The sequence below is a fragment of the Chelon labrosus genome (assembly GCF_963514085.1).
Source record: "Chelon labrosus genome assembly, chromosome: 16".
Lineage (NCBI taxonomy): Eukaryota > Metazoa > Chordata > Actinopteri > Mugiliformes > Mugilidae > Chelon > Chelon labrosus.
In genome coordinates this window covers 3571251-3584108 of record NC_140349.1, presented here as the reverse complement: position 1 = coordinate 3584108, position 12858 = coordinate 3571251, and the positions used below count along the sequence as shown (strand labels likewise).

Here is a 12858-nt window from a genome sequence, read left to right as displayed (position 1 = left end):
GGCTTATTTCCAATGAGTCCCTCTCTTTGGGAATAAAAATCCCCCCTGCCCTGCGCCATGCCTTGGGAATAACCTGTTTCTTCCATACTACTTTCATCAATTTCCACAGGAACCTCAGCACATCTGGTGCACTCTTATACAGCCGGTAGGGGACCCCATTAGGTCCCGGGGCTGAAGAGGCTCTTGCACGTCGTACCACTTCTTGAACCTCTTTCCACCTTAGTGGGCTGTCATCACACTGGCTAACTATTTCACCAATAGGTGGAATATCAGAGGGTAGTGCCAACTTTCTAAACCTGTCCGTATCTTTATGCACCTCCTCCAAGTACTCCTCAAGCCTCTCTCTTGGTACCGTGAGGCTACCATTCTTTTCCTTACTAAATAGTGACTTCACAAACCTAAATGGGTCCTTATAAAATGCTAATCTAGCTCGCTCTTTCCTTTTCCTATTTTTCCTAATGTTCTCCGCCCTTCTTAACGCTGCCAATCGCTTCCTAACATCTGCCTGTAAACAATCAATACCTTCCTTCTCTTCAGCTGTAGCTTTCCTCCACTGCTTCTTAAGGAGTCTCCTCTCCTGTACGAGCCTATCGATCTCTTGCTGACGCCTCGATCTAACCACCTGTCCCTCTTGTTTCTTCTGTTTCTCAACCACACCAAATCTTTCCTTACCATAACCATAAATAATATCTCCCATTTTCTCCAACTTACTCTCTGCCGTCCCTTTAAGTCTACCTAGTACACTAACCAAATCACTATTGATGTCCTCCCACTGCCTAATATCTGATGCACCTGGCCATTTGATCCTTGCTTTCTGACCGCTAATTTTCTCCCTTTTTGGCTGGCTGGCCTCTCTGTCTGCCTCAGTGCTTGTACCTGCCTCAACATTAGGGGTACTGATGTCCTGCGAACTGTGGGTTAACTCCTGTCGCTGGACTTCAACCGACTGACTTAATGCACTTCTTAAGAAGTAGCTATCAATGCGGGGTCCCTGTGTTCCCTCTGCCAAGCACTTTTTCCTCCCTTGGTGGATTCTGAGGCCCTTTACTGTTGTTATCTTTTGCCAGCCACACACACAAACCTGCTGCTTCTTTCCATCTTCATCTGAACTAGTAGCTTCCATTAACGTGCCTTGCCTACTCGGTGTCAAATTCATTCCTGGGTCAAAAGCCGTGTCAGTCCAAACTGAGTCATCTTCCGCCCCTGCTCTCGCTGACTCTAGGGGTATTTTATCATTAGTCGTCTTTGTAGCAAGTTAGGGTGTAGCCCATGGCTTATTAAAGCCTGGGCTACTGCCACAATGAGCAGCTAACCCATTGTAGCCCCGGTGGGGACTGTTCCCTCCTGTCAGCTGTCTTTCCATGCTGTCACTAGGTCTTTCCCTAGTAGTCAGCTGCACTATTCGCAACAGTCACTAGCCTAGGCTAGATATAGCATTCAGTAATACACAGGATAAGATGTTATAATCCCTTGTGCCAAAATCCCAGGCAAAACACATTGTTCAGCTAAGAGACCCTACCTAACCTATGGTCATATAATATGACAATTAACCTATAATCTACATAAACTAAGTAAAAGCTGCTGGCTTGTAAGCCCATTGAGCAGCATAGTTCAGACATTGTAAAACATTAACTAAACGCTGCTGGCTTGTATGGCCCGCTCAGCAGCTAACCATAGCTACCACGTAACAAGAAGACAACAGCAGTATGCAGCATGTCATTGGGGTTTTCAAGCAGAGAGACATGTCAGCACTGTTCTCCACCTCACCCTCTCAGCCTCCAGAAGTGCCATCTCCTGCTTATCAATAGTTTCCCCACTTCTTAACCTCACTGCCAGTTCCTTCCATGCTTTCATGCAATTGAGGTGTTCTGGACTGTTTTCATGTGATGTGAGGTAAGTGCTCGCATGTTTCCAATTTCCCATGTCTAGAACAGTGACATTCACTGCGTTAAATGTTATAGATTAAATGGAGCAAACCTCATGTGCTTCACCCTCTCACACATCGAAACCTTGACCTTATCATATACAGGAAGAAGTACAGGAAATTCTAAATTTGTCCTTCGGTTGCTTCTTATCCAAAGAATCAGAGGTTGAGTCGTGCTGCTGATTGAATTTCGGTCTTAAAATAATAGCTGTAGGTCTGAAAAGGTAAAGCGACTAAGCGACACAAATCCTCAGTTCCTGTCATGTGATAGAAACAACGCACCAGTCCACTGGGATCACTGTCTTAAGAAAAACACCAACGAACCAAGAAAACACCGTCTCAACTACACAGTAAATATGAAGCATATCACTAATTACACAGTCTTCATAGAGATTAGATTCTATTATTAAGTCTATTGGTTTGACAGTCCATTCTAGGCCAGTTATCACCAAAACTGTATTTTATCTAGCTTTTAGGATCAACCAATCACACCTTCTGAAATGATGACTTATACCTACCAACAGGGTCAACCACACCTCCTCACTAAGATCAGAGTTTCTGTCCATTCCTTGCTCAGAGTTCTCTAAGAATTTTCTGGAATCACTCCTAAGCTAAGACTTCTAGCTAGGAATTTTTGGGCTCCCTGAGAGGATTCTCAGAATCTTTAGGAATACGGGCCCTGGTTTTTCTCCAGCACCACCAAAACTTTGACATTTGATGTTTTTTAAATCTGACACACACACATTCATGTTTAAGCTGAACTGTAATAATTAATGTTTAGTTTTTCATCAGGTTAAAGTTTTGATTTGTCCAGTTTTTATAAATATGACCAAATACTCTGAAAGGCTGTTGTCATTGACATCAGTCACAGCGCTTTGTTTTAATTGCTAATTAGCATGGTGACAACTAAACTACAGTGATGTACATGGTAAATATGACACCTTGTGCATTAGTCTGGAAAACAGTTTAAAGAAAAAACCTGCAGTTGATGGTTGTGCTTATGAGAAAGGAAAGCATTTAACACCAATTAGACTTATGGTTGTGTTTCAGTAACTCTCCACTAGATGTCATCATCGACAACTGTAAAAACTGTGATTCTAATACTAATAATCTAATGACCCAGGGGTGGGGGGTGCGTCCTTGTCTACCTATGTCTGTGAAAACGAATTATACCATGAACATCATTAAGCTGAGGATCTGGTGTGTACTTTTGTCCTGCAATGGACAGCAGCATTTATTGGAGACTAGTCAGAAAAAGATCTGTGACGGCACTATTGTCTTTTCAAATAAATCATGATTACTGGTTCCTATTCTGCATCGATATAATACACAGTAAACCATATTTTATTCTCCTCAGAATTTGGCTCATTAGCTAGTTTAACAATATGTATAAGCGAGCTTTGAACTAAAAGTGCAGTTTACAGTCAGAAATATGATGTGTCCTAACCTAAATGTGAATAATGGAGAAAAACTCATATTACAGAGTTCCTCTTTGAGCCACAGTATCATTAGACTAAGTATTAGACTGGTGTTCAAGCTAAGCTAACCTTGCCAGGGAGCTAACTGAATACACAAATAATATTCATAATCCTGTTACTCTACTAGATGTGTGTGAACTTGTGAAAAGAGACAAACTTTTGAAAATGGGACACTTTATTAAAAAGTCAGACATCAGTATAAAGAGAAACATTTTTATTTTTTATTTCTAAGAAAAATTCTCACATAGTGGTACAGCACCGCGTGAACAATAGTGCCAACAATTCATAAAGAGATACATTTGACACATATTTAAATGTTTTGGAACATCTGACATTTCTGAAATGTTAGACAGCAACACATATGACACTGATATTTAAGTATTATTACATATGTTTAAGTCTCAATCCCTGGGTCCCTCTACCATAATCTGTTTACACATTCAACTCGCTTCATATCCCCCCTTTTTCATCCCATCCCCTTGCCCCATTTCATTTCATCCCATGCCCAGTTAGTAGTCTACCAGCAGTATTTTTGTCAACCTGCAATCAACTGCTGGATGACTTACTAAGTGATGTAAATATTACAACAATCAATACAAGACTGCATAAACATCTCTAATTCCTCATTTAAAGCTACAGATCGGCATGGAAGAGATGCAAGAACATGAACCAGTGAATACAGCAAGTGTAACCGCTTGTCTAGTGAAGGGGTTGCGGCGGTGCTGGAGCATATCCGAGCTGTCATCGGACGAGAGGCAGGTTACCCCCTGGACAGGTCTCCAGTCCATCGCAGGGCTAGCACAGAGAGACAGACAACCATTCACACTCACACCTACGGCCAATTTAGAATCACCAATGAACCTAACCAGCATGTCTTTGGATGGTGGGAGGAAGCTGGAGCACCTGGAGAGAACCCACGCAGACACAGGGAGAACATGCAAACTCCACACAGAAAAGAACCAGTCGGTAGTTGAGTTTACATTTAACTAATAGTGACTCAGTGTTCGTCAGGTTTCTGGTTTCAGTCTCAAAGCCTGAAAGCTGTTCTCAGGATCTGTAAGGTCAGAAACAAACTTTGTAAAAGGTCCATTCATAGTAAATAAAAAACATAAACAGCTGCTTAGATCAGTTGAAACAGAATAAAATAAGTTTCTATTACCATGTGGACAATGTTGATCTGAAAGGAAAAGTAATGACAGGTCATTTAGAATAAAATAGAATAATAAATCCACTCTGCTCTTCTGTTTAGTTCTCACTTTGTTTCTTTCTTCATCACTTCTCTCCCTCATCATCATAGTATAGTCATGTTCTCCTGACTTCTCCTGACTCTGAGACTTACTCAGCTTTTACTGCTGGATGCTTCAAATTGTAGGATTCAACTCAAACACTAAATCAAAGTAGCTCACCTTGTTTCTTTTTATGAACCATGAATCCAGCAGCTGCTGCAAAGACGACAACAAGAACAACCACTGCAGTGATGATGATGATGATGATGGTGGTCATATTACTGGGCTTCTCTGTTGAACAAAGAACAAACTAAAGATTAAGAACAGTCCAGATAGAAACAGGTTACAACAGAGGTACATTCATCAATGTGGGTTTGTTTTTATGAACTAAGACTGACTGCTCCTTTGCACATCTACTGTTCATCTCTGCAAACATCCAATAAAGGCAACGCAAACTAAACATAATTATTAAATAACATAATTTTCATGATATAAGAAAATAAAATAGGATCTTATGATGATTACAAGTACGGGAACGCAATGCTGCCACACCAGGAATAGAAAAACGGATGAGTATCACCTTATAACGTACACAACTGATTTAAGTGTTTTAATTTAACTGAGTTACAGGACAAAAGCTAAAATATCCAACTATAGACATTTCCTCTTACCCCAGTTGGTTCTGATCTGGTCTTCCTCCAGTTTGGTGATGATGTCGTCCTCCACACCAGAGAGATGAAACACACAGTCGTACCTCCTCCAGTCTTCAGGTGAGACTGATGAAATGTTCAGGTCAACATTCATCTGGAAGGATCCATCATGGTTGGGGAAGATCTCTCCATGTTCCACTCCTTCATGAATCTCCTCTCCATCTTTCCTCCAGAACATCATGGCTCTGTCAGGGTAGAAACCTGTAGCGTGGCAGCTGACTGGAGAGGAGAGAGTCTTCTGGAGGAGAGACACTGAGGGGAGGTCTGGAGAGAGAGAGAGAGAGAGGATCAGTTTTTGACCAAGTTACACTAAAACAGCTAAAATATTCTCTGTTAAAAATGTACCAGAGTCTGTTGCAGTCATAAAACCATTGAAACACAGTCTCTTTTTGTCCATGAGAAGGACAACCACTGGACACCGTCAGGTTAATAACAGAAATAAAAGCTTTCACTGCTACAGCTCCATGTAAAATCCTCTGTTGTCAGTCAGCAGTTATTTTCTGTGAAGGTGGTTCATGGAGAACCTGGTGTTCTCATCTCCTGCCTCTGTCCAGTTTCTTCCTCCACTCTGTGTCCTCTCGTCCAGACAGTTTACATTTATTTAGTGTTTAGTAACCTGTGAATTTCAAGTGGAATCAACAACATTTTGTAATGATTCTACGTACCTGTTCTCAACAGAGAGCTCTTCCCATACTGTAAATACATCTTCAACCACTCAGGACAAGTCTGAGTATGGAACTGCTCGTTGTCTTTTATTCTACCTATCTCTGAATCCCATTTCAGTTTGATGGAGACGGCCTGAGGTTTTGGAGTGATCCATGTCAATGTCTTCAGATCCAGAACAATAAAGTCTTCTCCATCATAACCATACTGTAAGAAACCAGTAACCTCTCCGGTCTCATCATCCCATTCACAGCCATTCATAAGCTGTAAAACGTGAACACCTATAAGATACAGACAACAGAGATATAATGTATAACGAACAATGATGTACAAATAAAGAAGAGGATTTTAAAATAGATAGATAGATAGATAGATAGATAGATATGATAGATAGATAGATAGATAGATAGATAGATAGATAGATAGGTTTTATTTGTCACATGCACAGTGAAATGTATTGTTGTACCTGCAGCCAGTAGTAAAAAAAAATATAAGTACTACAGTAAACAGTAGTTTGCACTCAAGGTAAGCAATATAAGTGTAATGTACACCGATAGAGAAAAAAATAAAATAAAAATATAGACGTAAGACTCAAGTGTAAACTTAGAGGGGGGTAGTTGTATATGTACATAAATTTACAGTATTTAGCAGCTACATGAATAAATGAATAAAGTGCAGTGGTATTTAAGTCCAGTTAAGGCTCAGAGTTGAGCAGGCGGATGGCATGTGGATAAAAACTCTTCTTCAGCCTCTCAGTCTTTGTCCTCAGGCATCAGAATCGCTGGCCTGATGGCAGTAGAGAGTAGAGAGAGCTTGTCCGGGGTGACTGGGCTGTTTCAGGATCTTTGTGGCCCTTAACCTGCAATGTTTGGTATAAATGTCCTGCAGGTTGGGGAGGGGGGTTCTGATGGTCTGCTCCGCTGAACGGACCACCCTCTTGAGGGCCAGGAAGTCCTGCCTGGTACAATTTCCCATCCAGGTGGTGATGCTCCCACACAAGATGCTCTCGATGGTGCAGGTGTAAAAGTTCCTGAGCACCTTGAGAGGGAGCTTAAAGTCTCTGCGGTGTCTCAGACGCCGTATGGCCTTCTTCACGATGGTGTTCAGGTGATGAGTCCATGACAGGTGCTGTGAGATGGTCACTCCCAGGTATTTGAAGGTGTCCACTCTTTCCACCTCAGAGCCACAGATGATAAGTGGATGGAAGTCCCTCTGCTGTTTCCACAATCAGCTCCTTTGTTTTGCTGACGTTCAGCAGGAGGTGGTTCTTCCGGCACCAGTCCTCCAGGTGGGACACCTCCCTCCTGTAGGCTGTCTCGTCGTCGTGGGAGATTAGTCCTACAACAGCAGTGCCATCAGCAAACTTGATGATGATGTTGGAGTCTGAAGTGGCCTCGCAGTCGTGTGTATAAAGCGAGTACAGCAGAGGGCTGAGCACACAGCCCTGGGGGGATCCAGTGTTGAGAGTCAGGGGGGCTGAAGTGTGGTGACCCACTGGGACCACACTTTAAAAAATCACACACTACAAGGATCTGTCTCCCTCAGAGTTTATAATCAAACAACCATTTACATGCTGACCATCAGACATGTGCTGGAGTATAGGCTACATGTGTCCAGGCAACTGGTTCACATCTGAACTCAGAGATCCTTATTGTCATGTAGGCTACTGATCATAGCCATGGGAATGTCCTACACTTCTCTTTAACTTAGTCTCTTTTCCACTAGTGCATATTAAGAAAAACAAGAACAGATACTGATCCAGGATCAGACCAGGAGTCAGCTGACAGAGAGATCTGCAGACTATAAAAACGCTGAGATGTAGAATGAAACTTTTATGGTTCTATTTAATTCATCAAAGAATAATAAATATATTCATTGTTTTATACAGAAATAAGGTTGATCATTTCTGTTCCGATCCATCCATTTTACATCTAACACCTGAACTCTGTGGCTATAATCATGAGTCAGTTTAGTTTATGTTCTATGATCTATAATGATCTGAGGTCAGGTACCCACATACAACACACAACATACTGTACCTTCACTTTGGTTGAAGACCTGCCTCAGACTGGAAATCGTGGTTTTGAAGAGGTGAGGATACCTCACAAAATAATGGTTAGTGTACATCTTTAAGTGATCAGGATCATTTTCAAAGACTTTTTTTCACCCAGTCCACCTTTGGTTCTAATTTCTTGTTGCTGCCGTCACAGTACACAGCCTGGATGTCATCAACTGTTGCAACAACCACAAGCTGTGGAAGGTTTGAGACTCCAGAGAATCCAGTGATGAAATATTTCAGTGAGTGTTTCACTGTAGAACAAACAACATTTATAATGTGAGTGAAACATAAATAGACTCATGGTCACAAATATGGTAGATTTCTGTTAAAAGCAAACTAGAAAAGAAAGAAAAGATGATGAAGAATGTGAATGAGATCTTACCAGTTGATGAAACACCACAGAAGAGAAGCAACAAAAGTAAAGTTTTCATCTTGTTCTGTTTCTATAAAGACTTTAGACCAAGTCACCAGCTGGTTGGACTGATATGAGTGTGTTTGACTGAAACACATGCATTTGGCTGCACCAACCAAAAGTGAAAATAGAATCAAGTCAAACAAGTTTTGTGTGACAGAGGATTAAAAAAGATCTTTGAAATTCCACTTTTTCATCCATGCAGACCTTACAGAGAGAATATTACAAAGTAATCATCAATGAAACTACTGCTGAGCGGCAGATATGTCTTTCATAAACTAATCACTATTCAGTGATTTCCATTGGTGCTTTTTAAATAAAGTTATTCTCAGTATTCTGAGTTGTTGATGTGAAGAACTGCATCATGTTCAATGTGTATAATTGTGTGTGTTACCTGAGCTGGTGTGTTTTGGACTTTAGCAGCAGACAAGTAGAGAAAGAAAAAAAAAAAACCTTTAGATGAAGCAGCAGGAAGACGTAACACAAATTAAACAGCTGAAAAGTAGGACGTTTCTGCTAAATAGGCCTATACTGAAAAATATTATAAATTATATTAAATGAAGTAAATGAAGCTGTATGAGCTGTGGCTCATATTGGATTCAGCATTGAAGAAAATAAGACGATTCAAGAAAACAACTTCTCAACTTCACAATATTTGTTTTCCGTCAAGAGTTCAAGCTAAGCTAAGCTATGTTATGCTAAACTAATCTAAGCTATGCTAAGCTTGTCTGGGAGATAACTGATCCAGATGTTTTTATCCAGCTCATTTGTGAGAACACTGAATACATAAATAATTTTCATAACCCTGTTAAACTAACTACAGTCACAGAGAAGTGTGTGGACTTATGAAAAGAGACGACCTTTAAAACAAATAGACACTTTATTTAAAATAAAGTACAAATATAAAGACCAACACATTTGACAAACATTTTTATAAAGACATTTAGTGCAATTATTGCTGTTTTACTGTAGTACCTTTTTACTACCGGCTGCAGGTACAAAAATACATTTCACTGTGCATTGTACTATGTATAACTGTGCATGTGACAAATAAATCTTATCTACATTAGTGTTTCTGAGGAGTACTGTGGAGGCACATTGTTCATCTTTGATCAAACTACTATATATGTGAAGAGCTGCCTAAACAAGAGACACACAAGAGAACAGAAGAGTAAATCCTGTCTGTAGGGATAATATCAAATGGTAAACGGTAAATGGCCTTGCTTTTATACCTATTGGTACTCAAAGTGCTTTACAGTCACAGACACATCTACCCATTCACTCACACAAGCACTCACACATTCACAAACCAGTGCCACACCAGGGAGCAACTGGGGGTTCAGTGTCTTGTTCAAGGAAACTTCGGCATGTGGCACATTCCGGGGATCGAACCGCTAACCCTCTACCTACTGAGCCACAGCCGCCCCCAAATGACATCTATAGTGGAATACCCTATTATTCATTCATCTTCTGTAACCGCTTGTCCTGTGAAGGGTCACTGTGAGGCAGGAGCCTATCCCAGCTGTCATTGGGTCAGAGGTGGGGTACACCCTCCAGAACCCATGCAGACACAGGGAGAACATGCAAACTCCCCCTTACTGTATTTAGTGCATTAAATCAAAGCAATAGAATATAACATTCATGACTTGTGTCATTAAAATGACGCAATCTTTGAAATGATCAAAAACACTCATGTAACATTCTTCAAAATACAACACTGCAAACATCTAATACCTAACATTTAAAAAACAGGTTTAAAACCTTTTAATAATGATCTCACTTTTGTTCATATGAGGTTTCTGGTTTCAGTCTCTCAGAGAGCTCAGTGTTGTCTTCACCATCTGTAAGGTCAGAAACAAACAGAGTTAAAGGTCAACTCATAGTCTGGAGGAATCATCAACAGTTTGTTAGATCAGTAGAAACAGAATAAAATCAGTTTTACTTACCAGGTGGAGCCTTTTGGTCTGAAATGAAAAGTAAAGACAGGTCATTTCAGTTCCAGTTGTTAATGTCAGAATATCTTTCATCATCTTATCTCCAGTGAATATGATCCTCTTCTACTCACTCAACCTGAAGAATAAATCCACTCTGCTCTTCTGTTTAGTTCTCACTTTGTTTCTTTCTTCATCACTTCTCTCCCTCATCATCATAGTATAGTCATGTTCTCCTGACTTCTCCTGACTCTGAGACTTACTCAGCTTTTACTGCTGGATGCTTCAAATTGTAGGATTCAACTCAAAGACTAAATCAAAGTAGCTCACCTTGTTTCTTTTTATGAACCATGAATCCAGCAGCTGCTGCAAAGATGACAACAAAAACAACCACTGCAGTGATGATGATGATGGTGGTGGTCATGTTACTGGGCTTCTCTGTTGAATAAAGAACAAACTAAAGATTAAGAACAGTCCAGTTGAGGGACATGTTATAATATTTTCAGCCGCATTAAACAAAAATTGCAGCAACTTTAAATTACTGTGGAGCTAACACAACCCCTCATCATAACACAGCGGTTATGGAAATAAAATTAGAACGCCAGTAATTTGAATTAAATTGCAATAAAGTTACACATGACCCACGACATAAATAACAAAGAGCATATAGGCTCAGGAACAGATAAAAAAAAAAAAGAGGATCCATCTGAGAATTTTCAAGAGCAGCGCAGGTGGCTCAGCCAGTGACGTGCGGTGAGGTTCGTGGCACAGATTTACAATTATGCAATGGAATAGCTTAAATTCTCCATTCAATTGAATCTGAATCATATCTGGCCAAAGGACCAATGTCAATCTATAGCGGTTAAGAGAGATTATAAGAAAGAGAGTGTGTTTGTCGTAGCAATTCCACAGTTCATTCATACTCATTCAACATGAGAGTAGCCAGTGAGAAAAAAATAAAGACTAATGGAAATATGGATTTGAACTGAAAACCAAATCGTCACCTTAATCAAATTATAATACTGAGTTGTTAAATCTTCTGATGATCTGATTCATTTTTAATACAGACTGTTATTTTTGGCTTTCACGCAGAGAAAAAATCCCAATAAACGGACCGCGACAGTACAGTTGACTCAGCGTAGAAGAGAGAGTAGAACAGCATGAACCAATGGCTCATTAGCGCACTCTTCTATGAGGCAGAGGTACTGGCTGCCTCATCTCGTTTTTCAGTGCGGTTTAATGTCAGATAAACAAGACTAAATATGTTACACTCATGTATGAAATACAGGCTACGGAAGATTAAGACACATGATAAAAATGTAAAAATGAAAAAAATGATCGAAATGATGGAAATCATACAGAAATTGCATTTATATCACAGACCAATGGAAAACTAGTGTAAGTTATTTCATTGTCGTTACTTTTCATGATGCTAGAAGGTTCTTCTCCACCATTATGTTTTTCATCTCGCGCACCCCCTAGAGGCAGGGGGTGCGCGCATCACACTTTGGGGATCTCTGAACTAACCTGCAGGACAAGGCCTGAAATATCCAACAAACCACAGTCACTCTTACCCCAGTTGGTTCTGATCTGTTCTTCATCCAGTTTGGTGATGATGTCGTCCTCCACACCAGAGAGATGAAACACACAGTCGTACCTCCTCCAGTCTTCAGGTGAGACTGATGAAATGTTCAGGTCAACATTCATCTGGAAGGATCCATCATGGTTGGGGAGGATCTCTCCATGTTCCACTCCTTCATGAATCTCCTCTCCATCTTTCCTCCAGAACATCATGGCTCTGTCAGGGTAGAAACCTGTAGCGTGGCAGCTGACTGGAGAGGAGGGAGTCTTCTGGAGGAGAGACACTGAGGGGAGGTCTGGAGGGAGAGAGAAAGAGAGAGAGAGGAGGAAGGTGAAACAAAGATGAAGAAATGAATCAGGTAAATATAAAGACTCAATTAAAGATAAACTATATATTGTCTAACATAATAATGATAATACCAGCATGTTCAAGTTTGTTAATCTTTACTGATTAACCTCAAATATAAAGTACAGATGAGGCTGATCTATGGTCATATAGTATATTTAATGATATATTGAACAGTTTATCATAGCTTCAGCACTGATTTAAATCCAAACATACCTCTATCTTTGACAGAAGACAATCAAAAAGAGTCAGACTCATTGAACTGATAACACAACAAATATACAATAAACAGTATAGTGTTCAACAAACTACATCAGGTCATGTGACTCTACCTGTTCTCAGCAGAGAGTTATTCCCATATTTCAACATCATCTTCAGCCACTCAGGGAAAATCTCAATGAGGTAACGATGAATTCGTCTTAATCTAACTGTCTCAGTATCCCATCTCTGTTTGATAATGTCAGCCTCTGGTTTCAGAGCTGTCCACACCAGTGTCTTCAGATCCAGTTCAATGAAGTCTTCTCCATC

General features: G+C 40.3%; 1 protein-coding gene across 1 annotated transcript in view; it reads right to left on the bottom strand.

The window, feature by feature from the left end:
- LOC311500947 (major histocompatibility complex class I-related gene protein-like) overlaps positions 1 to 12858 on the bottom strand; it is a gene marked incomplete at both ends in the record, with an annotated part of 84794 nt that overhangs the window by 12204 nt on the left and 59732 nt on the right. The window contains 3 exons of the mRNA XM_084562584.1: positions 4809 to 4919; positions 5300 to 5602; positions 6004 to 6282. Coding sequence (XP_084418710.1) covers positions 4809 to 4919; positions 5300 to 5602; positions 6004 to 6282 — 693 coding nt within the window. The remainder of the gene's footprint in view (positions 1 to 4808; positions 4920 to 5299; positions 5603 to 6003; positions 6283 to 12858) is intronic.